Source organism: Electrophorus electricus, chromosome 4 (assembly GCF_013358815.1).
Source record: "Electrophorus electricus isolate fEleEle1 chromosome 4, fEleEle1.pri, whole genome shotgun sequence".
In the NCBI taxonomy this organism is placed as follows: domain Eukaryota; kingdom Metazoa; phylum Chordata; class Actinopteri; order Gymnotiformes; family Gymnotidae; genus Electrophorus; species Electrophorus electricus.
In genome coordinates, this window is record NC_049538.1 from 18,050,748 (window position 1) to 18,078,593 (window position 27,846).

General features: G+C 50.1%; 1 protein-coding gene across 4 annotated transcripts in view; it reads left to right on the plus strand.

Annotated features, from left to right (window-relative positions):
* Positions 1 to 27,684, plus strand: part of LOC113576977 (rho guanine nucleotide exchange factor 17) — a 55,859-nt gene extending 28,175 nt beyond the window's left edge. For 3 of the 4 annotated variants that reach the window (XM_035525034.1, XM_035525036.1, XM_035525035.1), the window contains 19 exons: positions 13,469 to 13,546; positions 14,845 to 15,027; positions 17,458 to 17,574; positions 18,209 to 18,301; positions 18,489 to 18,665; positions 19,604 to 19,654; positions 19,804 to 19,913; positions 20,146 to 20,231; positions 20,328 to 20,446; positions 20,739 to 20,946; positions 21,045 to 21,306; positions 21,574 to 21,824; positions 22,220 to 22,460; positions 23,152 to 23,238; positions 23,343 to 23,410; positions 23,618 to 23,766; positions 24,026 to 24,200; positions 24,337 to 24,609; positions 24,847 to 27,684. In XM_035525034.1, coding sequence (XP_035380927.1) covers positions 13,469 to 13,546; positions 14,845 to 15,027; positions 17,458 to 17,574; positions 18,209 to 18,301; positions 18,489 to 18,665; positions 19,604 to 19,654; positions 19,804 to 19,913; positions 20,146 to 20,231; positions 20,328 to 20,446; positions 20,739 to 20,946; positions 21,045 to 21,306; positions 21,574 to 21,824; positions 22,220 to 22,460; positions 23,152 to 23,238; positions 23,343 to 23,410; positions 23,618 to 23,766; positions 24,026 to 24,200; positions 24,337 to 24,609; positions 24,847 to 25,061 — 2,943 coding nt within the window. In that variant the 3' untranslated portion in view covers positions 25,062 to 27,684. Of the gene's footprint in view, positions 1 to 13,468; positions 13,547 to 14,844; positions 15,028 to 17,457; positions 17,575 to 18,208; positions 18,302 to 18,488; positions 18,666 to 19,603; positions 19,655 to 19,803; positions 19,914 to 20,145; positions 20,232 to 20,327; positions 20,447 to 20,738; positions 20,947 to 21,044; positions 21,307 to 21,573; positions 21,825 to 22,219; positions 22,461 to 23,151; positions 23,239 to 23,342; positions 23,471 to 23,617; positions 23,767 to 24,025; positions 24,201 to 24,336; positions 24,610 to 24,846 lie in introns of all 4 variants that reach the window. The other variant, XM_035525037.1, reaches the window with a different exon arrangement.
* Positions 27,685 to 27,846: the final 162 nt, after the last annotated feature.

The following is a 27,846-nucleotide window of genomic DNA, read 5'->3' on the forward strand; positions in this document are numbered from 1 at the left end:
TTTTTTACTCCTTTAAACTTAGTCTGACTTGTATGTTTGTGTGTGTGTGTGTGTGTGTGTGTTTGTGAGAGAGAGAGAGAGTTCAGACACGCATGTGGATGTTCTAGGCAGAGAGAAATACATTTGTTTATTGTGAGTGACCATGGTTCTGTGTTCCTACAAGAGATGAAAAAGATAACTGCACAAAAGTGATGAGCACATTCCCTCCATTTTCCTCCTGTTAAGAGACCAGGCCCTAAAAATAGATATGAGTTTCTCACGAGGAGAACGAAAAGAAGAGGTGGGAGAGAGAGAGACATGGGGGGGGGGGGGAGAGAGACGAGGGAGGAATTTCCGGCCATGAGTTTGGGTTAAGGGAGCAGTGAGCTATTTGACTGCCTCATACACTGATGAGTATCTTGCTGGATTTGTTTGGTATGAGCCTTGAAATGAATGGGGTCACCAAATGTTTAGCCTGACTGTTCTTAATCTTTAGACCTTATATAGACACGCACACCTTCCCAGTAATCTTCATTCATGACCTGATATTTTACCCATTTTATTAGCACTGCTCTTCTTTTGTTACTCTGTGTGTGTGTGTGTGTGTGTGTGTGTGTGTAATAAGCCTCCTATGCCCCATATCACCCCACGGGGGAAAAAAAGCTGGACATGCAGAACTCTGTGAGTTTATAAGACTCGTTCACAATGGCTATTGAGTGACGAGCTCAAGTTTGAATCCTGGGTGCTGGCGTTTTTAACCCAGCGTCTGCCGGCGTGGCCGAAACAGTGCTCAGAGCACAGGCCTGCCCGGGACACACGCCCGTCTGCGAGTCCCACGTCTCGCCTTACACTTGCGTCAGTCCTACTTCCCATGATATCATATGGCTTAACCTCCATAGTGTTATTCCCCCTTGCTTTAACAATAGAGGCCAGTGTCAGCTTCTTCCCTGCCTCGCCAGCCCACTAGTACCTGCCCCGCTGCCCCTCCCACGTGCTGCTCCGCCCATCCCTGTGACCGTTTCACAGCACGGCTCTTGTGCTTGACTGATCCGGCGTCGGTTTTGTCTCCTTGCTCCACCCAAGCTGCCCTGACCGTAACCCGTCTGTAAAACAGTGGTGAGCATCCCTCCACGTGGACACCTACCGTCCTGCAGAGGAGCCTGAAATGTTGTACCTGCATGTGCACATCTGGTCCAGGTGCAGTGTAGGTGGTGAAAGCATTTTCCAGTATACATGCGGGAGTGCGAGTTGGATATAAACGCAGACATATTGCTACATTCCTGTCCTGTTTATTTTTATTCGAATTTTAATGGCTCTAGTATGTGCGTTTGCTGCTCTGGAGCTCACTAGCACCCCCTGGTGGCGAAAGGCCACTAAAGCGTGGTCTGGAGTTTTTATTGCACTCGGGGAGTTTTTACTGCCAGGCTGTCTGTCAGCAGCACCTGCCAGGTGCTCTGATGAAAGAGTGATGTGTGCGGGCAGAGGGGTGGGGGCGTGGTTGAGACGGGGAGAGAGATCAAATAACCTGGAGAATAGGGCTCTTATGTCTTAATATAGACTCACATGTGCTTTTGCGTGTGTGTGTGTGTGTGTGTGCTCTGCATGCCTTGTTTTAAAGCAGCAGGTGTGCTGCGCCCTGCCGTGTTGTGATTCAACGTATCTTGATGATGACAAAGTGCTACGTGCAGCCGCGCACAACTGTTAGGATGAGAACATAATGCCATGAAGCGAAGCGTTCTCGCCATTGATCTGTCGAGGCCGCCTTTCTCTTTCCTACGTGCCCGTCTCTCCAGCGCAGAGGCGAGCTTCCACGCTCCTGCCCCTAACAACCAGCGAGCGCTCCCAAGTCGCCGGAACTCTCGCCCAAACTCATTTGTCGTCATTGAGGGGGGGGGGGGGGCTCCGAATACAGAATCCATTACAAAACTCACGTACATTTTCATCAGAGGAGTTCTATTGCGTGTAATGGACAAATGGGGCTTTTACCGAGCTCAGAGACTTTTACTGGTGTAATGATGCATTTTGGAAGCTGGAAATAGAGAGCACTTAAAGCCTTCAGTGCATCAACTGCCAATGGGTTGTTGTTTTGTTGTTGTTTTTTCTGTCGTGTTGTGGATACTTACGGTTGCTGATGGGATGCTGCTTACCTGCGCCTTTGACGCACATGCTTTTTAAATTTTAATTGGCGACGGCGAGAATAACGGCATCCTGAAGCCCCACGCTCCATCCAGCGGAATCCTTCGGCGGTGTTGTTTGCTCTCGCCTTTCGCCGTAGGCTAATGGGACCAGGTATTGGAAGGGGACGCGCTTTTCGCGGCCACGGCTGTCCCTTCCTCTGCTCGTTGACGCACGCAGGCAGGCAGATAAATGCAGCCGATCAAGGGGGACGGGGTGGGGGGGGGGGGTTGTTTTAACGCCGCGGTGGATGGGTTGCCATGGAAATGACCGAGTTACGGGTGCAAGGGATCGATCAGCAAGCGCAACCTCAGGTGCTGTGCTATGGCGCACGTTACTCCGTTCTCCTCATGTTCTCTGCTCTCGCCTCATATATATATATATATATATATATATATATATATATATATATATATATATATATATATATATATATATATATATATATATATAAAAATCTCCCTCATTAATTCTGATTTACTTGAATCCTGTTAGGTTAAATACAGATCTGTTGTTATTGTACACATAACAAGTAGTGTTACATAAGGTCTTCCCACTATGCAGCAAAGAACATTTAGCACATAGTAATAACTCATCCAAATACATAATGGAACACCCTACTAGGACAAGACCTTTGGGCACTATCCCAATCATTCTTCATCGCAGCATTATGGCGGAATCCCGGAATGAAGGCTTTTTGCGGATTCTGGGTGCAGGTCGTTATATCTTTAGATCCTAATGGCCTGTGCCAGGTGCGCTGCGCTGTATCTCAGGCTGGCTCTAATGGAGTCATAAGCTTTACTTCACATATCCAAGGGCAATTTCTCCCACAGCTTTTCTGTCTGTCTGTCCATCAGCATCCATACCATATTTAGCCTTCATACTTTGCTGTCTTTGTTTGGAATAGATGATTTGATAAACAAATGCTCTCTCTCTCTCTCTGTCTCTCTCTCTCTCAATCTCTCTCACTTTCTGAGAATTATAGAGAGACAACTGAAAACAGGGAGGGACAGGAAGTGAGAGATGGGAAGATATGACAAAAGAGTCAAGTGTGCTGCAGCTCTTTTTAAGTCCCGTCATATGGACACTTTTATTTTATGACTCGGGCATTTGGCATCTAGTGTACCATTCCTCCAAAATAAAGTGTTTTACTCTCCTGCGAGGCTCTAGCCTTTTTTCATTCTTTCTGCTTACTTCTCTCCTCTTAAATCTCTGTGCACTATGTCCCTGAAAGAACACTTCCCAGGTCGTGACCCCTCTGATTCAGTGGCCCCAGAAGGCTGTGGCTGGAAACGTTGCTGCGCTCTGAGAGCGAAAATACATAGAAATTAAATAAGGGGGCAGGAGGGAGGAAAAGGGAGGGAGAGAGAGAGAGGGAGGGACAGAGAGAGAGAGGGTCCACTCATTGACCTTCCAGTGGAATAAAGCTCGTGTGTGTAAGCAGAGAGAGGCGGCCCGTCCTGCAGCCCGGTAAAGTCAGTGCAGTCCGGTAGCGTGGCCATACGCCGAGGCCCCTGAGTTCAGGCTCAATCCTGGCAGATGGAAGCCCAGGATTTCAGAATTCCAGTCACAGCGCAGCCGTGTGGGACCACTGCAAGGGCGGGACAGCTCGTCAGAGCAGTGGATCATAAGCCCCAAGAACACTGTCCAAACAGTGATTCTGAATTTAGCCGTTAGGTCATTGGGCGGACGTTCGTTGGGAGGGGTTGGGGGGACATTCATGGGGGGCAGGGAGTTATTTTAGACGCATCCTTTTTCATCCTTCAAATGCTGCATTTTCCATTTGGCCTTTCATCAGATTTGAACTTCTCACAGGTAGATTAAATGTTTGCTTCTTGACTACATTACGAGCACATCATCATCCCTTGATCGTGAAGCGTTCAGGTTGTGTCTCCAAAAAAGGGTCTGGGGGGGTCTGGAGTGATTTTCGCCTCGGTCCTTTTTGAAGACATTCAAACGGCATTTCACAGCGAGCTCGCTGCTCGTGATTGGCCAGTCGTGGTCTTTCCAGTCAGGATCAGACAGAATGTTATGGCAGGGGGGAGAGGGCGATGGACGCTCGAGCGTTGGGGCCTTTCAGGAAGTGATGCTCCACTCTGCTTTGATCCGGTACTCGGCAAGTTGGATCTTATGTTGTTTAGGGCCTTTCTTTCCACACAGCGGCGCAAAGGAGGTGCCCTTGAGTAATACCAAAAGGCACGGTCGTCCTAGGCCATCGTGTGCGTGAGCCATTGCCGACGTAACCTGCTTGCAAGGCCACTAGGCTGCCTGAGAAACCTGTGAAGGCTGTGTTCTCTCAGGTCCTGTAATTGGCCACCAGATCAAAGGAAAAGCGAGTATGTCATAGAGCTGGTCAGCCATGGTGTCCTGGGCCAATTCCGGGCCCTTCCCGTTGGCTCCTCTCACTCCACCGGGAAAGGAGAGTGCTACGGAGCAAGCGCACTGTGGCTTCCCTGCAGAGACCGCCATGAACTTCACACGAGAGGGTCGTGGCAAAGCGAAAGCATCAAAAACCAAAAAATCAAACGTACTCTTCAGATGATGAAAGGCGCTAGCCTCTCCTGGGGAGGTTTCGTAACGCCAGCTCATTTTTGGTTTGGCATCTGTCTTCCCTTCCTTGCTACCCTCGTTTGCCCTTTGATGCCTCAGCCCACCTTGAAGCACATGGGCCCCGGCGGCTGCAGAGTCACAGGCTGCAGTGGGGGCTTGTGGGAAGAGCTCCTCTCACTGCAATTACTTGCACTGCATTTGGTTTTTCGGTGAACCTTCTTGCTGCTATGGCAACTTGGATAAAAGGTTCATTTTGCACATCTACTGACCTTTGGTTGGGGCTTTCTGATCTGGTGTGTGTACACGCGCGCACACAGTTGCTGGATCTGAGAGATTCTGAAAGCAGCTCTCTGACGTGAAAGTAATATAACACTTTTTTTGGTAACCCGAGGCATGACTCGCTGGTTGTTCTGGTGCAGTCAAGTCCAGAATTTATATCTGCGCCATCATTTTTCTGTGAAGGATGAGAAACGCTGCAGCTGGTGTTGAGCGCTCCCTAGTTTTTATAGAGTGAAGCCTGCAGAATGTTGTACTACAAGATCTAACACACCACCCTTTTGCACCATATGGTACCGACTCACCTCGATTCACCTTTTTTGGTTTAACATCTGGAAAAGTCGTGGATTGTACCTGGTACTTTTTTGGCCTCCATCGAGGTCCCAAACAAGCCGATCAGACAGAACAGTCGCTGTACTGTCAGGCCAAGGGAGATGTGTCACAGATAACATGAACTAGCTAGTGCTGCTGTGCTGTGCTCTATTGTTTACATTCTGTCTTCTACAGGACTACAAAAGTCCGGTTGAGTCGAGTAGCACAGCTCCGGTACCATGCATTGGAAAAGTATCTTAAAACACCAGTTTCCTCTTCAGCCTAGTACTTACACACGACTGCACGGTTGGGTCCTCACCCCTTTAACTATATGTAGTAATAGTCTCTTTTCTGCTCTGTGTGTGTGTGTGAGTAAATATAACACACCTCTGCTGACTCACTGCTATGTGTTATGCTCATGCATTTGTAATTGTGTGTGGGATATGTGCTGCGTATGAACCGCTTTTCTAAAGTACCCGCCTTGCTGTTGCCATAGCGATGTTGGGCGCCCCTCCCCCTTACGGCAGTGTTGATATCTTTAGGCTGAAGCAATATAGCGTGCAGGGGAAAAACACGGGGGGGGGGGGGGGGGGTTAAGCTGCATCTGATGTTGATTGGTTGAGTCTGTGTGCCGCGCTCGGTGCTCGGCTGCTCAGAGCTGCTGGTGAGCTGCTTTCGGTCTTTGCCCTGTTTGCTGCCTCTCATTAAAGGCTGAGAGGAGAGGAGGACTGAATCCGTACGCTGCTCGCTCTCTCTCTCTCTCTCTCTCTCTCTCTCTCTCTCTCTCTCTCTCTCTCTCCCTCCCTCCCTGTCTTTCCCTGTCTCTCTCCTTCTCACTCTCTGCCTGAGTGAAGAAAGGAGGCTGTGGGTTACCTAGTCCCATACGACCGATTTAAAAAAGCTCCAGATTCGCACCCGGGAGGCTGCGGGTCGGGGAGGGGGAGTCATCCGGAACGCTGCACTGCCTGTCGCACCTACTCCTGGGGCCTCGCTCGGGGGAAGAGAAAGCGGGTGCGCGTGCCGGCGGGGGAGTTAGCCAGGGGCCCGGGGAGGCGGCGTTGGAGCTGCAGCGGCACCGACCCCAAGCCGGGCCGGAGCACTCGAGCCCAACGAGCGGGCCGCATGCTGCAGATGGTGCGCACCCTCGCCCAGTTCACCATCGCCCTGGAGGAGATGCAGGAGTGCGGCGAGGGCGCCGCGGAGGACGGCGGGGGCGGAGGGCGAGGCGGAGCGGGCGGAGAGGAGCCTGCCACCGTCGCCGAGCCCTGCAGGAGTGCGGCCGGAGCGGGGAGCTCCCAGACCGGCACAGAGGTACTGCGCAGTCGGTATGCTTTCGACTCGAGTGAGCGCGAGGGGGGGGGCTTCGTCCGGAGTGGTCCGGGCAGGCACCGGCCCACCGCTGTAGCGAAAACACCTGTTGCGTGGTTTTGGCCTCAGGATTTGTACGTTTTCTTCTTGGTTTTGCCGCGCTCATCGCAGCACGGCTCTCGTCTCGCGGAGGCTTTGATGGGATGACAGGGAAGGATTGAGGAACACGGAGAGCGAGTGTCAGCAGAGGGTGTTCGGTCAGAAACCCGACAGTGGTCTGTTCCTCCTCAGCCAGCCTCTTCTGCTCAGGTGTAGCAACAGGATTCCGCTTCACACAGGGGGCGAGAGAACAGGGCTGAGTGGTGCTCCTCTCTCTCTCTGTCTCTCTCTCTGTGGTATGGCATGTGTGTGTGTGTGTGTGTGTGTGTGTGTGTGTGTGTGTGTGTGTGTGTGTGTGTGTGTGGTGTTTCTCACACATGTAAGTACTGCACTAGGCTGCCTTCTGTCCCCGCACCCCTAATAGAATTAGAGCCGACTAATTCGGCAGCGGGTGAACCATGTGATTAGTCAGCCCCTCCCACTTCCAATCAGCCAGCAGTCTGCCCCGTACTGTATTCCTGTGTGTGTGCGTGCGTGCCTGCCTGCCTGCCTGTCTGTTTACAGCCCCGCCCTGCTCAACGCCCTCCCACACACTCACGCTTTGGTCACTCGACGACGCTCCTCGGTTCCTGCAGCTAAACCACTCAGACACAGGGCATGTCCCCTAAATCTGATGCTTTGATGCTGGATGTCAGTAGAGGTAATGCGATGGTGTATGGCGTGTGTGTAAAGATCCAGGCCCACTGGTGGTTTAGGGGGTTTACTGTGTCCGTATCATGTTAAATACACAGTACCGTGTAGCAGCTGTGTGCTTTTGTGATGCAAATTCGGTGTGTTTAAGATATTGCTGTCATGTTGTTTTTACCGTATGCGCACTCGGTCTCAATAACTGCCCACCGTGTCAAACCACTGGGTCAGAGGGCACCAATTCAAGACAGCATCTCCAGTGGTGCTCATGAGAAAATAGTCGGTTAATGGAGTGGAAACGGTAGGGATGGAGATGCAGTAGGTTTGTAAAGGAAAAGATTTTGGATTGGAACTCCAACAAATCTGAGAACTCTGACTGCTAATCTGCACAGATGGGATTTACCTGTCTGCGTGGGCCCAGGGAAAGGAGGTGCCCCCACTGAATGCTGTTTAGCTAGCTTGATCATGTGATTGAGATGTGTATTTTTAAAAAAAATTCTTAATATACCTTGATTTCTCAGTAGTCATTTCAATGTTCAATGTACGTCACGTCTCAAATGACAGAACACTAATACTGCAACGGTAATAACATTCACATTTCTTGCCTTGTGAATGTTATTACTGTTGCGGTATTAGTGTTCTGTTATTTACTGCTCCCCGCCCCCGTCCCTTGAGGTAATGGTTCAGTCCTGCTGGTGTGGGGGATGGGAGAGGTGATATGGTGTTCTTTCACATCATGTGGACCAGTGAGATGATGTGAGATTTCCCATGGCATTTACAGTGAAAATGGAGAGTTTTTCCTTTCCTTTCTTGGGCTTTTCTCTTCTTTTCATCTTTCCTCACTGCTCGATTTCATCTTTTTTCCCCCCATTCCTGTCATTTTTCTAGTCTCTCATACTCCCTTCCACGTCTGGACGTTCTCTGATAGCCAAAACTAACTGGCGCGTCCAGCTAGGCCTGGAAGTCTGGCACCAGCACGCAGAGAACAGCTGGAGGCAGAAAGGTGTCTGATTGGTCGTGAGGCATCACGGGGCCTCTGGTCCACTCTCTCTGGGCAGTTCCCAGTGATCCTGGCTGTGCCCCGCTGGCCGGATGGAAAGCCGGCTTCCTTGGGAGCGTGAGAGTAAGATTTTCTCTCCTTGCATCACTCCTCTGTGCAGAAACACAGACAATGTCCTGGAACGCAGGAGGAGAATTAGGCATGGGCTGGGCTCTCGGCATGACGCTGGTGTTATGCTGGTTTTGTGCTGATTTCATCTTCCCCAGTGTGAAGATGGAGGCTGACCAACTTGCTGCACTGATGTCCCTCCGCTGTTCTCTCCACGAGGTCTCGGCCTGGGGACAAACCCACCATCGGTAACGGGCACAACACGCGGTTGGGTCAGAAGGGACCTGTGCTCATGCATGTCGCACATGACCACCTGGATTGTCATTCCTGGCACGCAGCCTGAGCAGCACCCCTTCTGGCTCGGAAGGTGGCTGGAGCCTCAGAACAGGAACCAGAAAACCTGGCAACTGGGAGCAGTGTCTTCGCTTCCGTAGCCACGGACGCCCGTCACGGAGGTATTCGCGAAGGGGACGACGACAGCAGGAGTTGCGGACCGGCGGAGAGGAGGAGGGGCAGGAGTGCCAGCGTCCGATCCAGGCGCTAGGCAACTCCGCCAGCCACAAGTGCTCCGGATCCTCGGGATCGGAATATTCCTCCGACAGCTTGGCCCCACACCCACACACCCCTAACCCCCTTCACCTTGGAGTGTAATGTTTCTCTAACAAGCATTGCCATGTGTGTGAGCCTCTTCCACAGATTCAGAGTGGTTACTTTATCTCTGCCTCTCGCATGACTGGTTGGTAATCAAATAAATATATTTAGTGCAGTCCAGAAGCGTTTAGAATGGACCAGCAAGAAGTGCAGTTGACTTGAGATCTGAAGGTTGTGTATCGGTTATTCCAGGTGTGTTGCTCTGTGGCTACTATAAACGCATTTATACTATAAAACTATAAAAGCTGTGAAAGGTTTAAAACTGTGAAAGCTGTGAAAAATGGATAGCAGTGGGTAGTTGAAACACGTGTTTGCGTGTGTACATGCAACTGTGTGTGCACGCACACGCACTCACTTTATTGCAGCTGTAAAGTTTGGCAGAAGTACTTTAGCATTACTAAGTCACTACATCCTCAGGCCTCCAGCGCCTGTTTTAGAAGGAAATGAGCTCTCTCGCAGAACCAGATGCCAGCCCCACCATACCAACGAGGCCCAGGCAGGCGGTGCGCCAACCATCCCCCTGGTCCTGGGTTGGCGCACCTCCCTTCGGTCTTGGCCCTTGAGGCTGCGGCTCCGTGCCGCACCGAGACCAGGGCGGGCCGTGGGGCGAGCTGGATGGGCCGAGAGGACAGGGGCCTGCTGGCTGCATCCGGCCTCCCTGTCGACTAACGAGCCTGAGGTGGAGGCATCCTTGTTCCATGGGAACGCCAATGTCATTTTGCTGAGGAACTGAATATAGCAAACCTAATCTGGGCCCGTCAGATCGGCTGCTGGCGGTCCAATCTGTCTAATTTGCAATTGAGTGCACCACAAGGAGAAGGTGATGACTGTCTGGCGTTTGAAAGAAGCTCTCACCTTCCCAGACAAGGAAGAGGAGATTTGAGTTCATGGCTTACAGGAGAAAGTAAACAGCAGTCTGTCCATGAGGCGGAACACTTTGTGGGTCTCCGAACAGCACAGGATCAGTAGCAGAAGCAGATCTCAGGCATTAGCAAAGATTCAGAAAGGAACCGGGTGCATACATCTGTCCACACAAGCGCGCTTTATAAAGCGGCAGCCTCTCTTTTTTGGCCTCGGAAAGCTGCCATTTAGGGCTACACCAGAACTAGACAAACGGACACCCCTTTTGCGTTTATTAGCACCCCCTTTTACATACGGCCTCCATGTACACATAATTACCAACACTCTTCAGGTCTTTAGTGCTGGGGAATGTTGGACTTGTGTAGTACTCTGCAGATGATGATGACGACGATGATGGTTTGTTCCTGCATTACAAGCCATGCAAACTGAGTTACCTCTCACGACATAAATGGATCAACTCTGGACATTACACACAAACAGCAGGAACTGACGTGAATAAGTTGATTGTATTTAATAAGCTTAACCTGATAAGTGCTCTTCAGTTGCAAGGCTAGAACAAGGCATACTCTTCAGACTGAAGTGCATCTGCCCTTATTTAACTCGGTAGTCAAGACTCAGGGGTAACTAATCGAATACAGATAAATATTACAAAGGCAGGAGGCGAAAAACATAAGCGAGCCGTAAAATGTATTTTGCTTCCTTCTACTATTCCAGTCCGATGAACATGTACTCCTGCGTGTTCAGTTGGTCCCGCTGACGAGTACCGCCACGCAAGCTTTCATTTTACCCAGGCCACTCTCCCATGACTTCCCGGGATGGCGTTCTTCTCACCCGTGTGCTACATTCCCCGATCGGCTGCTGGAGAGAGGGGCAGAGTGATGGCAGGCACTGTAAGGAGCTCCGCTTGGTCGCTCCAGCCTGGAGCGCGTCCCTGTCTGTCCCGTTGCGGAGGAAGGTGGACGTGGTGTAGAGGGCTTGTACCCTCTCTATATTTAATGTCAGTCCATATCAGTCTATAGCATGAAATTCCTGAGAGTTTCATTATTTTAAGGTCTCCATTCCATTCGCCCCTTGAATGCAGCTCACACGCAGTAGCACCGCGGTGATCCTGTCGCACTATAAGAAGTGGAGAACAAATACTACAGGGCTGCTCTTTGCACTTCGAAAGACGTCCGAGTCATGGGCCGACTGGCCCTGGTCGCACGGTGCTGGCACCGTGTCCGTCTCTGGCGGACAGCAGGCCAAGCTCGCGATGCTGCCTGCTCCCACGCCATCCTGCGTAACAAGTACCCCTCGTGAATATTTAACATCACTCCCACACGGCCCTCCGACCAGAATTCAAGCTCGGAAGTTGCACGGCTCCGCCGCTCGTTTGCTTCATATGTGACCCTGGCGAAGGTTTTTACCTCAGGGGGCGAAGCATGTTATTTTGCTACCCACGCACCCTCACCACCCATCCGCCCTGGTGTTGTCAACAGGTCCGTCCGTCGTCCTGTCTGCTTCCCACCCCCCCTCCTCTTCCTCGTCCTCGCTGGTAGGAGTCTACGGTTCCTTGTGTTCTCTCTCTCTCTCCCTCTCTAGGCCACATGGAGTGGTGGTACAGGCACATCAAGAGCGCTCCCATTTCTGCCCGGGTCACACCGCTCTGCATGAGGAACACACTTCAGACTAATATAACCACTTTAATTACGCCCCATGTATTACACAGGGAGCGATATTTGCTGAAGTACGTAAGTGCACAAAGCGCTCCTCGAGGTTATGTAAGGTTACGTAAGCCGGGCGCCTATGGGTTTTGTTTACGCTCGGTAAACAGGTTGGATTCAAACCATTCCTTCAGTTATGAAGATGAAGTGTTTTTGTGAAAGGTTGATGCTAGTGGTTTAAGTGGGAGGTGTGTGTGGGTGTGTGTATGTGTGTGTGGGTGGGGTGCTGAGGGGAGAGTGATTAGCTCATGCCCCTGTTGGACACACGTTTACTCTGCTCATGATTTGAAAGATTGCTGATTTTAAATAGTAGCTCTGATTTTATACAATGTCTACGTAATGGTGGACTGTCAGAAAGAGGATATGAGAATCAGAACCTTTCCAAAACTCTTTAGATGTCCTTTGACATTTAGCCATTTGACAGATATCTCAGGAATACGCAGAACCATCTGGTATGACTATATACTGTCTCTTTCGCTCCCTCACTTACACTCTCCCCCATTAGTTTTAGTACCATGGGCACATATTTCCTCCTGCTGGGGCTACTAGGCCATTGTGGGATGTTATTATTTAGACCAAAGTTCAGGTTGTGCAGGTAAAAAGCACCCTAACAGAAGTATATATATATATGTGTGTGTCTGTGTATGTGTGTGTGTGTGTGTGTGTTTGTTTTATACTCCCTCTAGACTCACTCGTCTATGCTGGTGATATTTGTGGCGAGCCGCTGGCCATGTGCTGTGTTTAGTCATCTATTTGTCTACCCTGCTGTGCAAACCTCCTGCTGAAGCGTGTTTAAATGACTCCAAACATTTACTAATCTGCCGCTCTGAGTAGAGCCTGCTGCTCGCCTGTCCTCATATGGCAGCCTAGCTCCACGCGCTCCGGCCTCCTCCACACGGCCGGCAGGGTGACCAGCCTCCTCAGCGTGCTCCGCGGAGCGAGAGGAGGTAACAATGCCTCAGAATAGAGTGGATGTGAGCGCCCGATGCGTCATGGTGTAGCATCGAGCTGAAGTGCTCCATGCCTGTGATCAGCTGGCTGCCCCCATGTCCTCCTGGGAACGGTGTGTGGTCAGGTGTGGTCGGTCCTCCGAACACAGCCCGGCGCAAGGCCGCGATATTACAGAACAGAGACCTGAGTGTGGGGATGTGGTTAACACCACATGAACCCACAAAGAGAACAACCGTGCCTCCCAGCTACAGGTTGTACCATACACTCTCACTCACACACATGTGCGCGCGCTCTCTCTCTCTCGTGCGCTCTCTCTCTCTCTCTCTCTCTCTCTCTCTCTCGCGCTCTCTTTCTGTTCTCCCTGTTTCTCCCCTCGGGCTTCTTCTAGCAACTGCCTCTCCATTATTTAAACTCCGTTCCGGCACAGCTCAAGTGTGCCACTTAAATGACCATGAATGTACTGTAAGTAGCACGTACTGCGTGTATGACCAGGGAACGGCCGATCCATTAGTGACGGCAGGGCTACGGTCTTCAGCGCTGCTCCAGTGCACTGGCATCACAACCCCTGTTAAGAAGCAGACAGATATTTGGCTCCATGTGCAGATATGATGGAGTAAACAGGAAACTCTTATTTTGATTAAACGCAAGCCAGTTCGCATCATTATACTGTCTATATTTGTGGTGTGTGTGTGCGCGTGCATGTGCGCGCACACCTAAGTGCACGATGGTGTGATTAGATTTTGTGTGTGTGTGTGTGTCTGCGGGATCGGAGTTATATGACGTCTCAATGTGCTGTGTCCCTCCACAGGATATGAGAAGACATGTCATTATGACCCTGCTGGACACCGAGCGGTCTTATGTGGATTCTCTACGGACCCTGATCCAGGTGCGCCACCTGTCCCACACATCAAAAACATTTACGCTTGCGGAACACTTCGCCCCTCTGCCCTTCCCAGAGTCACCCACTGACACGCACACGGATTTAACAGCCCTCAGTTCTAGTGATTCCTTATTGCTTTCCAAAGTAAAGGCCTTTGCCACAGTATTTATTTGTTGAATAACGATGCACCTCAGTCAGGGTTACGGAGATGTGTGGGGAGGGGGGTGTGAAGTGTTCGCGATGTGTCAGACCAGCCCAGTCACTGGGAATACACAGATCCCATCATTCCCTCCTCGGGATACACTGTAGTTCGCTAAAAGCACGAGAAAGAGGAGAAATGGGGGGGGGGGGGGGGGATGGATGCTAGAAGCACAGACAAACAGAAAAAGTCCCGAAAATGGAAGGCGCGCGCCGTAAAGAAACACTGCCACCTCTTCCAGTGAGCGCGCTGGCTGCGGGAGTGTCGCCATGGCTACAAGGTACGGGGGGGCGGGGCTTCTGCGGCGGAACGCTGAGAGCTGGCCGAGCCACTGCGGCAGTGAGTGAGACGGTCCCCTTTAGCCAGCAGTGCCAGCAGCCGTCTACGCGCCCGCTGTGTTTCCGTTCCCAGCTAAATCAGGAGCGCTCCTCCAGCAGCACTTTCCATAAACACTGAATGGAGGTCATGTGACTCGGGCAACCACTCCGACTGCCCCTGGCAAAGGCCAGTGAAGAAAACGGCATGGCTTTGTTTAGTTTAGCTCTTATAACAAGGAGAGAGGGGGCTCTTGAAAGAAAAGGACAGAAACGAAAGGATGGCGGGTTAAAGGGGAGCGAAAATGGGCCTGAGACAAAACAAGAGGGGGAGAGCGCGAGCGCGTCTGATGGGTCTCAAGTCCCATGAGAGGAGGGAGGTATTTCCTTTCATCAGAGCCTGCGCCGGAGCAAGCGCGCGTGCGCGTTGCATAACCACGTAGCGCACAGACTCTTCTCTGCAGTAGCACGGGCTTTCCGACGCGTTCGCTGGCAGGTGTACAGCCAAGAACGCACGGCGACGGATGTCTCGCTGCGTCCTGCAGAGACTCTCGCGTTCAGCTCGAGCCGCATGGCTAAACGGTGAAATGAAACCTTAAACGCCGAAATGCTTGGCCATCCTTCTAGCCGCCGTTTCCCGGGATGGATGCGCGAACAACTGCGGCGCCTGTGCACGTTTCGCGAGCCTCCAACACACCTGAGTGAATTCCCCTGGAAGAGCCTGAATTCATTGTGGGTTTAAAATGTTGAATCTTGTCTAAATGCCTCCACCTCCTCCCCTCATCCTGCAGGGTTACATGAAGCCCCTGAAGCAGGCGGAGACCTCGCCCCTCTGCGACCCATCTCTGGTGGATGAGATGTTCTACCAGATCCCCGAGATCCTTGAGCACCACGAGCACTTCTTGGAGCAGGTGCTCACATGCGTCAGCGACTGGCATGACCGCCAGACCGTGGGCCACCTGCTCCTGCAGTCGGTGAGTGTCCGCACACACGCACCGGCCACGGCGGGAAGGAGTCGCTCCGCTGGGCCGAAACGGCGCCGCCGTTAAGTTCGGGGTGGTGCTAGTGGAAGCAGTGTTTGTTGCTCCATGAAAGAGGAAAGAGTGTTTAAAGAAGCCACTCACCCTGCCAAATGCATTACAAGATGGCCTTTCTCTAAGTTTAGAAAAAGCCTTTGGTGAAGTCATTTATCTCTAATTAAATCTGCCAAAAACTGGGGGGGGGGGGGGGGGGTTTCATGTAATTCTGTTTTCTCAAAAAAGAGCCTCTCTTCATTATTGATGATGTCATCAGTCACGGAGTCCTCCAACTTTTGCTCTGCAGGGAGGATCGTTAGGCAGTAATTAGGAAGCGTTGTGGGCGTAATGAGTGCAGGCGCCCCTGGCCTGGAGCACATCGATGGCCGGGAGGTCCAGTCAGGCTGGCGTGACTGTCCTGTTCGCTGCCTGTCGTAAAGTCCAAGGGTTTCTGTGTATTATTTCTTCCTGGTGAGGGCCATGGGGCCCAGCCGGGACGGGGTGGCCCAGACAGGCACCGTGGACGCCTCTGTGTGGCCTACAAGGACCAGTAGAAGCTGGAAACCCTGGTGCTGTTCTGTCATTTAGTAACACACACGTACATACACACAAGTATATGCCTGTAAAAGCAGACCTGAGAATATACAATACAGACCTATGGATATACACACACAAGCAGAAAATACATAAACACATGTAGGCTAACACACACACACACACACACACAGTCGCATGCGTATCTCTGTTTCCTGTGCACGGCAAGCTTGCCCCTATCTCACACCTTTGAAAGCCTCCAGGACCTTCACTGAGACAGGGAGCTCTCTCAGTGAAAGCTGCATAGAGTTGGCACTGAGCGCAAGAACAACTCGGAAACTGTTAAGACTTGCCAGACATGTCTTTGTGAATTATGAAACTGACTGTTCCGTGGACTGGCGCACACGGACGGTGCGTGTAGCTGGATGGCAATCGCACAAGCAGTCTGAACCCCTTTTGTGGCCTGCTGGGTGTACAAAGGAGGCAGTAAGGAAAAAGATTATACCCCCTGCCATCTAAAATCTGTCCATCTCTCTCTCCTGTGCACTCGTTCTCTCTTTCTGTCTTGCCGTTCTCTTCCTCCATACCTTTGTTGGGTCTTGGCAGGGGTCTCTAATCTCCGTCACCTCAGTGGCTTTACTGTGGGGTAGCATCACCCCTCAGCCTCACAACAAACCCTCAGCACCGCTACCACAGAAATGCTAAAGAACAAACAAGAAACGAGTAGTTTTTATGTCTTGTGTATCTGTGTGTGTGTGTGTGTGTGTGTGTGTGTGTGTGTGTGTGTGTGTGTGTGTGTGTCGTCTTGCAGCTGAACTAATTACAGTTTGTTATTGCTCGGTGTAACAGTTCTCAGCGCTCCGCTGGTTACAGTCCAGTTATTCTGGCCAGGCTGCGGAGAGGACGAGGTTCCCGTCATGCGAGGGTAACAGGAGCAGTCCGCCGTGCAAGCGTGTAATCGGCCGGCTCGCGCGTCATCCCACGCGCAGTCGCTCGCGTGACGCCGCGTTCAAACGTGAGCCGCGCCGCTCACGGCATGAATTACGGAGGACGGGCGGATGAGTGAAAAGGAAGGAGAGCTGAATGCTTCGGTAGACGTGGGGGCGGAATGAAGCGCCCTGATTGGCCGGCAGATGGTGGTGTGAGAAAGGGCGTGTTCAATAACGCAACGATCCCTGGAGAACGCCGAGATCGGCCTCGTCTCTCCTCCCGTTCTACGGAAGGTCTCCAGTGCTGCTGTTCATGTCTGCTGATTCCCTCCCATGTGCACAGTCTCCTGCATGATGGATGTTAACGAGCATTCCATATGCCCTCTCCACATGCCTTCCCTCTCTCTACCTTTCCTATATTTGTCCATTCAGACATGCCTAAAAAGGTGTGTGTGTGTGTGTGTGTGTGTGTGTGTGTGTGTGTGTGGCTGTCCTTTTCCAGTAATTCCCAGTAAGTTTTCCTAATAGCGTTTGATGTACATCACTGCACAGCAGCCATTTACCGGTAGTTGACCCAGCAGCCAGCTCACACTAACCTTCTGCGTCCCCTCATTGGAACGGTGGACCAGTGGTCACCAAGCCTGGACCTGCAGATCTGCCCTCCAGCAGAGTTTAGCTCTCATCCTGTTCGTAGAGCTCCTCCCCTGGCCAGCTCCATCACATCCTTGACTTCAGAGGTCCTTGACTGTCCAAATAAAGTGTGATGGATTTCGGTTGGGGTGAAACCTACGGAAAAGTAAATATCCAAGTGTAGGGTTGGCGACTTCCTCTATAGAGGAAACGAATGAGTCTGCTGACACGGATCCCTGGCAGATGTTTGAGCCATGGCTTACACTGATGGTTACTATTCTGTCTCCTTTCACAGTTCTCCAAAGAAGTGCTGGCCAATATTTACTCAGCGTATATTGATAACTTCATGAATGCCAAAGACGCAGTGAGGGTTGCCAAGGAAGCCAAGCCTGCGTTTATGAAGTTTTTAGAGGTAAGCTTTTCATGAGTGAGTGAGGTGAGTGAGTGAAGTGAGTGAGTGAGCTTCCATTGGTGTTCTTGAAGGCAGGCTTTTCCCATGGGATTCGCAGTGGGAAAGGAATGTAGAAAGGCATGGTCTCTGGAGCTGTAGGATTCAGCAGTGATTGATAATTACATGGTCTTTTAGCAGGAAACATTTTATGTTATTTTCTCTTTGTCCTGCCATCCTCTGAAAGGAAATGGAAAACTCAAGCAACTGTTTTTCATCTGATGTAAATTGAAAAGCAACAATTTATAAAGTAGCGGTTTGGAAGATAAACTGAAGGTTTTTAACAGAAGATGTATTTTGTTGCCTTTTCTTTACTTTTTCCATGTGTCCTTCTCTTAGAGTATTAAAGTGTATTGAAGCTCACAATATTAAGTCTCTCATAACAATAACAAGCTTCAGCTGGGTTTGTGGCACGCCACTAAAACAGTTTTGCTGCCCCCTAGTGGCAGCCTCTCAAATTAACAGCAATGACGTAGGCACTGGGCTGCCTTAGCAGGCCTTACTGATGTTTTACTGCAGTCTTAAGGGGGATTTCTCCAGTCTTCAGGGGGATGGCTTGAACATAGACTCTTTCCCCATTGTTCTCTCTCCATGGCAGCAAAGCATGCGGGAGAATAAGGAGAAGCAGGCACTAGGGGATCTGATGATCAAGCCTGTCCAGCGCATCCCACGCTATGAACTTCTGGTCAAAGTGAGCAGCCCACTGAGTCTCTCCGCCTGTCTCCATCACCAGTATCTCTGCCTGTCTCAACTCCAGTCTCGCTGCCTGTAGTTCTCATCATCAATTCTTACTTCCTTGATGAAATCATCATCTTGTGAAATTTTCAGATTGGCTAGTAAGAAGTAAGAGGTTTTTGTGTTTATTGTGTGTGTGTCAGGATCTTCTGAAACACACTCCAGAAGACCACCCAGACCACCCCTTTCTGCTGGACGCTCAGAAGAACATAAAGCGATTGGCTGAGAGGATTAACAAGGGCCGGCGTAATGCGGAGGAGGTGGAGCGTGAGACACGCGTGATGCAGGAGATCGAGGCCCACATAGAGGGAGTAGAACACGTAAGGCGCGCACACGCACAGATAGTGGAGCATGTAAAGCCTAGTCCACGTCAACATGGATAAATTGGAAAACACTTCCGTTTTCATATATTATGCCAATTCATCCACACAGAAACGGTGCTTACCATCACTGAAAAAGCACCTTTTCAAATCCACACACCAAAGGGGGTCATTCTGAACAAAGCAGCTTCGGTTTTGTAGTGTGGATAAGGGGAAACGTAGCGTTGAGAAAACACTGGTCATCATACTATAATGCTCCGAAATAGCAGAACCCGTCACCATGCTGATTACTACAGTAGGTGTTTTCATTTCATGTTGACATGCTTGACTTCTTTATCTGTCCGGACAAAGACGCGCTCTCTCTCTCTCTCTCTCTCTCTCTCTTTTTTCTGATGGCTGTTGTCACCCGCAGCTACAGCATGTAAACAACGTACAGTGGCGGAAATGACAGTGGAGTCATATGTCAGCCACTCACACATGTGCTGGTGTTTTTGTGTTTTCTTGTGGGAGAGGAACCTTTGGAAGACAGACTGAAAACAATAATGCAGCCAAAACTCCGAAAACAGTGTTTTCCAGTTTACCCGTGTTGGACCAAGAAACACACACTTAAGAGACTTGATAAGCTGTTGTTGAATAGAATGGCCAAATAAGGGGAGAATGTGTTGAGAGATGGTTTGGTAAAAAAAAAAAAAATCTGACAGGAAATTTTGAATAATGCGTGTTGTATAAATTAAAAATGAGAATTTAATCACAGTAGCATGATTTTAATTGGATTGTATCTAATTCTTACTATTGAAATCTGAAATGTCATTACTTGTGTCTGTCATAGATTAATCTGTCACCCTTTTGATTTGTAGTACTTTTACCACAAATACCAGAGCTATTTTAAACATCTACACAGGTGAGGTAGCTAATAGGATGATGTCATTTCCTCTCAGATCCTGCATCCTCAGAGGAAGTTCCTGAGACAGGAAATGGTGATGGAGGCGGTAAGAGAGGCCCAGTCCTTCAGTCAAGAAATGAACTCTGGACAAGACATCAGTTCAACATCGGGCTCTTTCTCTCTAACCCTCCTTCGCTCTCGCTGTGTGTGTGTGTGTGTGTGTGCGTGTGTGTGTGTGTGTGTGTGTGTGTGTAGAAAACGGTCGGTGGGAAGAAGGACCGTTCTCTGTTCTTGTTCAGTGACCTACTCATCTGCACCACTTTGAAAAGGAAGTCAGGCTCTCTGCGCCGAAGCTCCATGAGTCTGTGAGTTCCTCTGTGTACCGACTAGGCTTCAAGTGGGCAGAGCGCAAAGCAGATTTTGCTCCATGTTCTTTGGTGAAACTTTGCTGAAGCAGTACATTCATTTTCTTTGCTAATGATTCCGATAATGTAATAATTCAGCTTTAAAGTTGTTGTTCTTTGGTATTGTGATCCACCAGTGTGTCAGATATCCTGAACTGTGTTTAATTTGTTCGTTTGTCCCAAACCATTTCAGATATTCCGCTGCTAGTGTCATTGACACCTCAAGTAAATATAAGTTTCTGTGGAAACTGCCCTTGGAAGATATAGAATTAGTGAAAGGTAAGCCTTCCATCTGCACCAGTTATTTTGGGTGAGAGTAACTGAAGCATTATGGGAGGTGTAGTTTTCATCCTTTGAATCATTTCCATGTTGAAGGTGCCAATCAGGCTACCAACAGAGATGCCATCCAGAAAACAATCAGCCGTCTGGATGAGGACCTTAGCACCCTTGGCCAAATCAGCAAACTATCCGAGACCCTCAGCTTTCCACACCAGGTGAGTTTTACGCACACACACACACACACACACACACACACACACTCTGATCATCTTTGTCATTCTCTCTTTCCAGCCCCACCCCCCCCCCAAAAAAGTGAAAGTGCACAGGTTATGTTTTGTGATTGGTGGGAAGTTGGTGATAATGATCAAATGGCCTTACTCTTTTAAAAGAAAAAATAAACTGATAAATATTAACCTCTAGCTGCCGGTGATCAGGGTTGTGGCAGGCTGACCACACTGACACACTAAAGATGCGCCAAATCTCCTACCGGCTCCGTTCCCCTCTCAGAGTCTGGACGACGTGATAAAGGATCTGATGGCGTCGGTGCACAGGGAGCTGGCTGAGAAGCAGTCTCTGGCCTTCAGCATGGCCTTCCTGCCCACCAAGTTGGAGCTGACCACGGCGTCTGCCGACGGCTCCTTCGTCTTCGAGTTCGGGAGCCCGGATGCGCGCAGCACCTTCGAGCAGGCCTTCGAGGAGGCCAAGAAGAAGCTGGGTAAGGATCACCTCCATCACGTCCACCGTCACCTCCGTCGCATGCTTCTCTCCCCACACCCCCGCCTGACCCATGGCGCCTCGCTCCCTCCCCCGCAGCCATGAATAAGGACCAGTGGGACCCCGAGTTCCTCAAGGCTATCCCCATCATGAAGACGCGCAGCGGCATGCAGTTCTCGTGCGCCTCGCCGAGCCACAGCTGCCCAGAGGACACGTGCGAGGTGTGGGTGTGCAATAGTGATGGCTATGTGGGCCAGGTGTGCCTGCTCAACATCCGTCGTGAGCCCACGGTGGAGGCGTGCATCGCCGTCTGCTCCGCGCGCATCGTCTGCATCGCCGCCGTGCCGGGCCTCAAGGGCAGGTGAGGCCATCCTGCTCTGGGCAACGAGGTCTCCGAAATCGCCCTCGAGCCTTCTCTCCGAGTCTGCGTGGGTTTTGGGGGCCATTTACATTTAGTTTCGGATTTTGTTAGGCCTGTACTGACAGGATTCTGAAATCTGGCTATATTGCTACAGGACAACAGGGCACAGGTGGTGCGTCTGGGAAGCCATGCTGCTTATGTTTGTGTGGTTCTTTTCCTTTGGTTTTGTTTTTTAAAGCATCTTTTTCCGGTGTCCCGACCCCACAGAGAGCACGCAGAGTCGCGGCATTCTGCCGTGGTCGCCGCCCCCTCCAAGCCAAACCCCGCCCCCTCTGGCCAGCCCCAGCTCCACATCTCCATCTCGGGCTCCTCCCTGGAGCTTAGCGAGCCCCACGCCTCACCTGTGCCCGAGCTGGTGCCCTTCGACAGCGACGATACTGACGACGAAGACTCCCCGAGCCCTTCGTCCACACTGCAGAGCCAAGCCTCCCACTCCACCATCTCCTCCAGCTACGGCAGTGAGTCCACACGCTCACCCCACACCTTCCTCCTCCTCGTAGTCATAGTCCTCCTTGTCTCTACTGCACTGAGGCAATGAGAAATTAAATGTAATTAGGAATAATGTAATTTTAATAATTCCCTAATGGATGTCATTAAAAGCCTAATTACTAACAAATTAATAGTCATTGTGTGCATGATTATCATATGTAAATTACTACCTAATATAATGTAATGACGATTCCTTCACCCAGTAAATTAGGTTCTGTTTTATTTAACTATATTTGGATGCTTGGTACAGTTTTTGTTATTTTGTGGCTGAGATGGCGATCTGAATTCCCCTTTGTGGGAGGCGTTAAAATATTAGCCATAACTATAAGCGCATTTCTGATGAGTATCGATTCCTGTCCCCCAGACGATGAGGGGACAGGCTCGAAGGACATGGCCGCCGAGACCACCAGCTCAGAGGAGGAGCAAGAGTTCAGCGGGGCGGGAGCGTTCGGGCTGCAGGGGCTCCGCGCCGACAGCGCCGTGGACGGGCGCGCCATCCGGCGCTCCAGCCGCGGCTCCTTCACGCGCGCCAGCCTGGAGGACCTGCTGAGCATGGACCCCGAGGCCTACCAGAGCTCCGTGTGGCTGGGCACCGAGGGCGGCTGGTGGGTGGCCGTGAGACGCCCGCGGCAGGGGCCGTGCCGTTTTGCCAGCTGTAGCTTTAGTTTAGCCGCTGTTCCGTTTCTGCATTCCCGCTTGCCTGGCGGTGTGGTGATGGGATGAGAAACGCCTGACCAGCCAATACGTAACAAAGAGGGCAGGGTCCTCAGCAAAATCACTCAATTACCGCGTGACTGAGTAGGCTAAGGTTTGTGGTTGTCTTCGTTTTTAAACATAAATGGTGAACATTCGTAGTCTGTGTATTTATTGATTCCCAAAACAATAAAAATATGGGGTTTTTTTTTTATATTAACAAAATAAAAATGAGTTTTAAAGCCCCTTAGCCCTACAAGTGCTCTGCATAGGTGAGAAATTCTTCAACATAGAAAAGCATCGTAGGTGGCTGCTTCATGAAACTGGTTAAGAGAATACTGTGTAAAAAAACAAATCTAAAATGTCAAAAATAGAAAAAAAAGAGTATGTTCAAACTTTCGACTAGCAGAGTATGTGAGAGACAGCTACACACACAAGGAGATGGTGGAGTGGCCCAGCTGTGTGAGCTGTAGCGTCTGTGAGAGTTAGTGTCTGTCTGTGTGTGAGCTGTAGCCTCTATGAGAGTTGTTTGTGTGAGTTGTACAGTTCAGACAAATGAAGAGATCTGTCTGTAACACTGGCCTTCTCCCTGCATGTTTCCAGCATCCATGTGTACCAGTCCTCTGACAACATCCGGAACAGGAAGAACAGCATGAAGATGCAGCATTCTGCCGCCATCTTGTGCATTCTGTAAGCTACCCGGCGTGAACGGCTCCACGGCCTCCGTGACCGCCGCTGACCTCTAATGACCCAACAGACAGTAACAATTCCCTGCTCTCTCTTCCCTGTTCAAGGTATCTTGACAACAAGGTCTTTGTGTCACTTGCAAACGGCGAAGTGATTGTTTATCAGAGGGAAGCAGGTAAGCCCGGCTTAGCTGTAATGACGGAATACAGACCTGATGATCAGCGTGAGTTGGCAGGTTATTACTGTTGCTCATATTATTACTATTATGCATTGCGTCATTACTTACACTCCACCCTTCTTCTCTTTCTCACTCTCTCTTCTGCCCTCCTGCTTCTCTCTCTCTCTCTTTCTCACACACACACACACACACACACACACACAGGTAGTTTCTGGGATGCTCAGAGCTCGCAGGCATTGTGCTTGGGTTCCCCGAGCGGTCCCGTCACTAAGATGGTTCCAGTAGCAGGCAAACTGTGGTGTGGCTGTCAGAACCGGATCCTCATTCTCAACACCAGCACTTTAGCACAGGAGGTAAGCCTGACATGCACAATAGCTGCCCCTGTGATGAATTGGCCAAGGCAGTGCACCTACAAACTAAGATGAACAATTTTATGCTCTTATGAAGAGTTACTCTTTTGAATAACTGCATCACATGACACAACTCCTGTGTATAGTGTGTTTTAGGCTACAGTCTGTCAGCCCCACCTTTTTTCTTCCTGTGTGTGTGTGTGTGTGTGTGTGTGTGTGTGTGTGTGTGTGTGTGTGTGTGTGTGTGTGTGTCTCTCTCCAGCACTCCTTCCAGGTGGGGCAGGACAGTGGACGCTCTGTCACCTGTATGGTGAGCTACGGCCAGGGCGTGTGGCTTGCTCTGCAGGGGAGTGCCCAGGTTCGCCTCTACCACGCTACCACCTACGAGAGTCTCACCGAGGTGGACGTGGCCCCTGCCGTACATAAGATGCTAGCAGGTAGGAAAGGAGTCAGAGCGAGAGAAAGCGCCAACTGTTAAAAGGGCCTCCATCACATCCTTTTTCTCCATCTCTCTTTCATCTGATCTTTTTGTCTGTATCTCTCTCTCTCTCTCTCTCTCTCTCTCTCTCTCAGGCTCAGATGCCATCATCCGGCAGCACAAGGCGGCGTGTTTGCGCATCACGGCTTTGCTGGCCTGCCGGGACGTGCTGTGGATTGGGACGAGCGCGGGCGTGGTGCTCACGCTGCCTGTCCTGCCCGTGTCCTCTGGCGGAGGAGCAGGGACACCACGCGTGCCGCTCCTGCCCATGGGGTCTGCCCACGGCCACACCGGCCACGTCCGGTTCCTGACCTCCATCGAGCTGCCCGAGGGCTTCGACGTCACCTTCCCCTCACAGACAGAGCAAGGTGTGTCGGTGCACTCGCTGCCCCTGTAGGTCAGGAAATGGAAGTACAGTGTTAGTATGAGTGATGCAAAGCGAGGGAGGATTACTCCTCCCTAAACGCCAGTTGTTTACAGAATTTGGGGACTATTTTTATTACATAGTGTGTTCATATAAAAAGGTTGTCGAGTGCAATTTCTGTGCTGAGTTTCTTGCTTTCAGGGGTGTGCTGTTTTTCCGTTCTAACCTCCATCCGTTGCAGGGAACCCGGCTCAGAGCAGCACCAACGGTGGCAGCAGTGGGGCCCTGCAGAGAGTGGACTCCACCCACCGCCGAGCCTCCACCTTCCTCCCCGCCAAATCCAACCTGCTGGTCATCAGTGGCGGTGACGGCTACGAGGACTTCAGGCTGACCAACAGCAGCGAGACCGTGGGGCGAGACGACAGCACCAACCACTTGCTGCTTTGGCGTGTGTGAGGCTCCGCCCCCTCCCGGACTATGTCCCACATCTTGAGACCGGCCCCGCCCCTCGACACCAGCCGCTGGCCGCGCGCATTGCTCGTCCTGAGACCCTATCACACCGACCACCCCCAGCCCCCGGCCAGCCTCCAAACATCTGTTGCTCGAGCAGAAGCCTGCTGTCCACGTGCATGAGAATTCCAGAAACTTGAAAACAACACAAAAAAAACAGGGGGTTGCTTTTATCGTTTTTGTTTTGTTGTGTGATCAGTTGTTGAGCTGTACTCTGTCACTTTTGTACCTTGGTGTAAGAAGTGAGTCATGCTCTGCTTTTGGTGTTTCCTTGTGGGCTGATTACATGTAGTGTTAAGCCTGACACAGAAAAAAAAGCCCCACAGGTGAAAAGCGACACTGTTCTAAGAGGTTTCGTGAAGGAAGTGGGGTGGGTTGCCGGTCAGAGGAAGAAAAAAAAGAAGAAAACAAAGATTGACAGAATTAAGAGAAAGAAAGATGGTAATGTTAATGGAAAGTGTGAAGTGAGCTTCTACGAGCAGATTGGTCATTTCCAGCGGCTCCTGAGACAAAGGCTACAACAGACGAGCATTTGGACACTAAAGCTGATTTGAGGGTAGATGGAGGTCCCGGTGGGGGCAGAGGAGGAGGGGGGGGTACGTTCAGGCCCCTCTGCTTCTCTAGAGAATAGCCAGCACACCTTCGGCACCAGTGTGATCAACTACTGTTCCCTCACACTGTGACTGCATTCAAAAAACGAAGATGCTTCTGCTTGGCTAAGCTGCCGAGCGTGATACGAGTTTATCTATGAGTAACCAATGTGCAATATAAAGATAGGGTACCTACTAAAGACTATATCGTATGTACACACACACACACACACACACACACACACACACACACACACACACACACACAAAGCGCAAGGCTCTCTCTTAGCCCATTTGTGAGAGTAAGCAGTAGAATTAAACATATTTGTCCATCACAGTCAGCTTCTTCACACAATCACATAATTTGTTTTATTATCTACTTATTCTTTTCCTTGAGTTAAGGTGGAGTTCAGTCATGTATACGGAGAACAGCAGCAACTTTCCAACAGCTGTTGGGGCAAATAAAGAGACTTTGTGTACAGTATTTATGTTTTTGATTTTAGTTCAGTGTTTTACAGCACTTAATTTATAATGAGAACATTTTTGTTTTTCGAATTTCCCTTTGCTTTATCTTCCCTGAGGAAGCTCTTGTCTGGTGGACTAAAGCCATATGCGTCAACTCAGACCCACTCATGTAACTTCCTGGTTCCACTCCGGTCACACCACTGCAGACGTAACACTGACAGTGTAGTAGCTGTTTTTCGAGTATTCGGAGTTTTAAAAGCTTATTTTGGCTAGAGGGCTAGACTTGCTTCCTGAAAAGTCCCCTCCGTGCGTGGAGGTAAAGATCCAGTGACAGCTGAATTTTCATGCTTGGTCACTGTTGCGTGGGAGGGTGAGAGTATAGACAGAGGTGTCACCTCACTGAGTCTCACGGGACGGCGTGAATTGACAGTTGACTGTTTGTTTATTTAGCAGACACGCCGAACACTAATCTTTCAGATGGGATGTTCGGTGTCTGCAAGTTGACATTTAGTCGTGCAATCTCTTTCGTTTTGAGTGCGACACCGAGACTGAAAACAAGTGTGCAGTTGCACGCAATGAGAGAGAGTGCACGTGCGCACGCACACACACACACACACACACACACACACACACACTCCAGCCTGGCAGCTTAGCTCAGCAGGCTATGGGTAGTGCAACTCTTTGCTTCTGTTTGTTATAAGGTTGTTGAATGCGGCCTAGCATGTCTGCCACTTCAGTGTGTGGAGCTCCTTTCCAAACACAATACATACAAATATACTTAATCCACTTACTTCATTTAAAAAAGCTCCATGGTGATGATTGATGTTAATATGGTCCCTGGCCCAAGACAAAGCTATTACATAACTAATGACTGATATTCACAGATTTTAGCGTCCTGTTTGATCTAGTCAGTATTTTAAGGATGTTTGTGCCAAGAAGGTTGTTCCGTATCCCCAGATGAGCAACAAAACCCAGAGCAGAGGTCCAGTCAGACGTGGAAGCAGACAAACTCCCTGTCATTTCAGACACTTATTACGGATTACATTCTGACAATTATATTTCCATATGACCGAGTGACCATCAAAAATATGTTAATGAGCAGAAACAATCTTTTTTTTTCTTTCTCTATTCCAAAGCTACCAGCATTCCGTCTCAAATGTGTGTAAGTAGCCTTCCAGCTGGTTTTGTGAAAGAAGTCAATGTTTATTGTAAATATTTGATATATATTGCCTTATTTTCTGTACATAGTGCTCCCACTGTCCACAGTTGTTGATATGAATCTGATGGCATATTTTTATATACTTATTGCAGTTTGTCTGGTTTTTGGTTTTTGTCCATCCTCACGCCCACCTTCAGCATGTCTTCTCTGCTGCCACATTTAAATTAGAACTATATAGCATTTTAGAGAGTCGTCTAACCTCTCTACAGGTCACGTGACAGTCCTCCGGGTTTATTTTCCTTGTTTATGGTTCTGTGGGTTTCTTTGCAATTAAAAAATTTTTACTGGTGCCAGACCTTGAAGCCTGACATTAATCATTTCAGAATTTGTATGAGTGTGTGCACACACACCTCACCCTTGCTCACACACAAACACAGTATCCCACCTCACTGACAGGTTTGTAGAGTCATTCATATATTTGATAATAAACATATTATAGCCTTGTTTACAAATATGT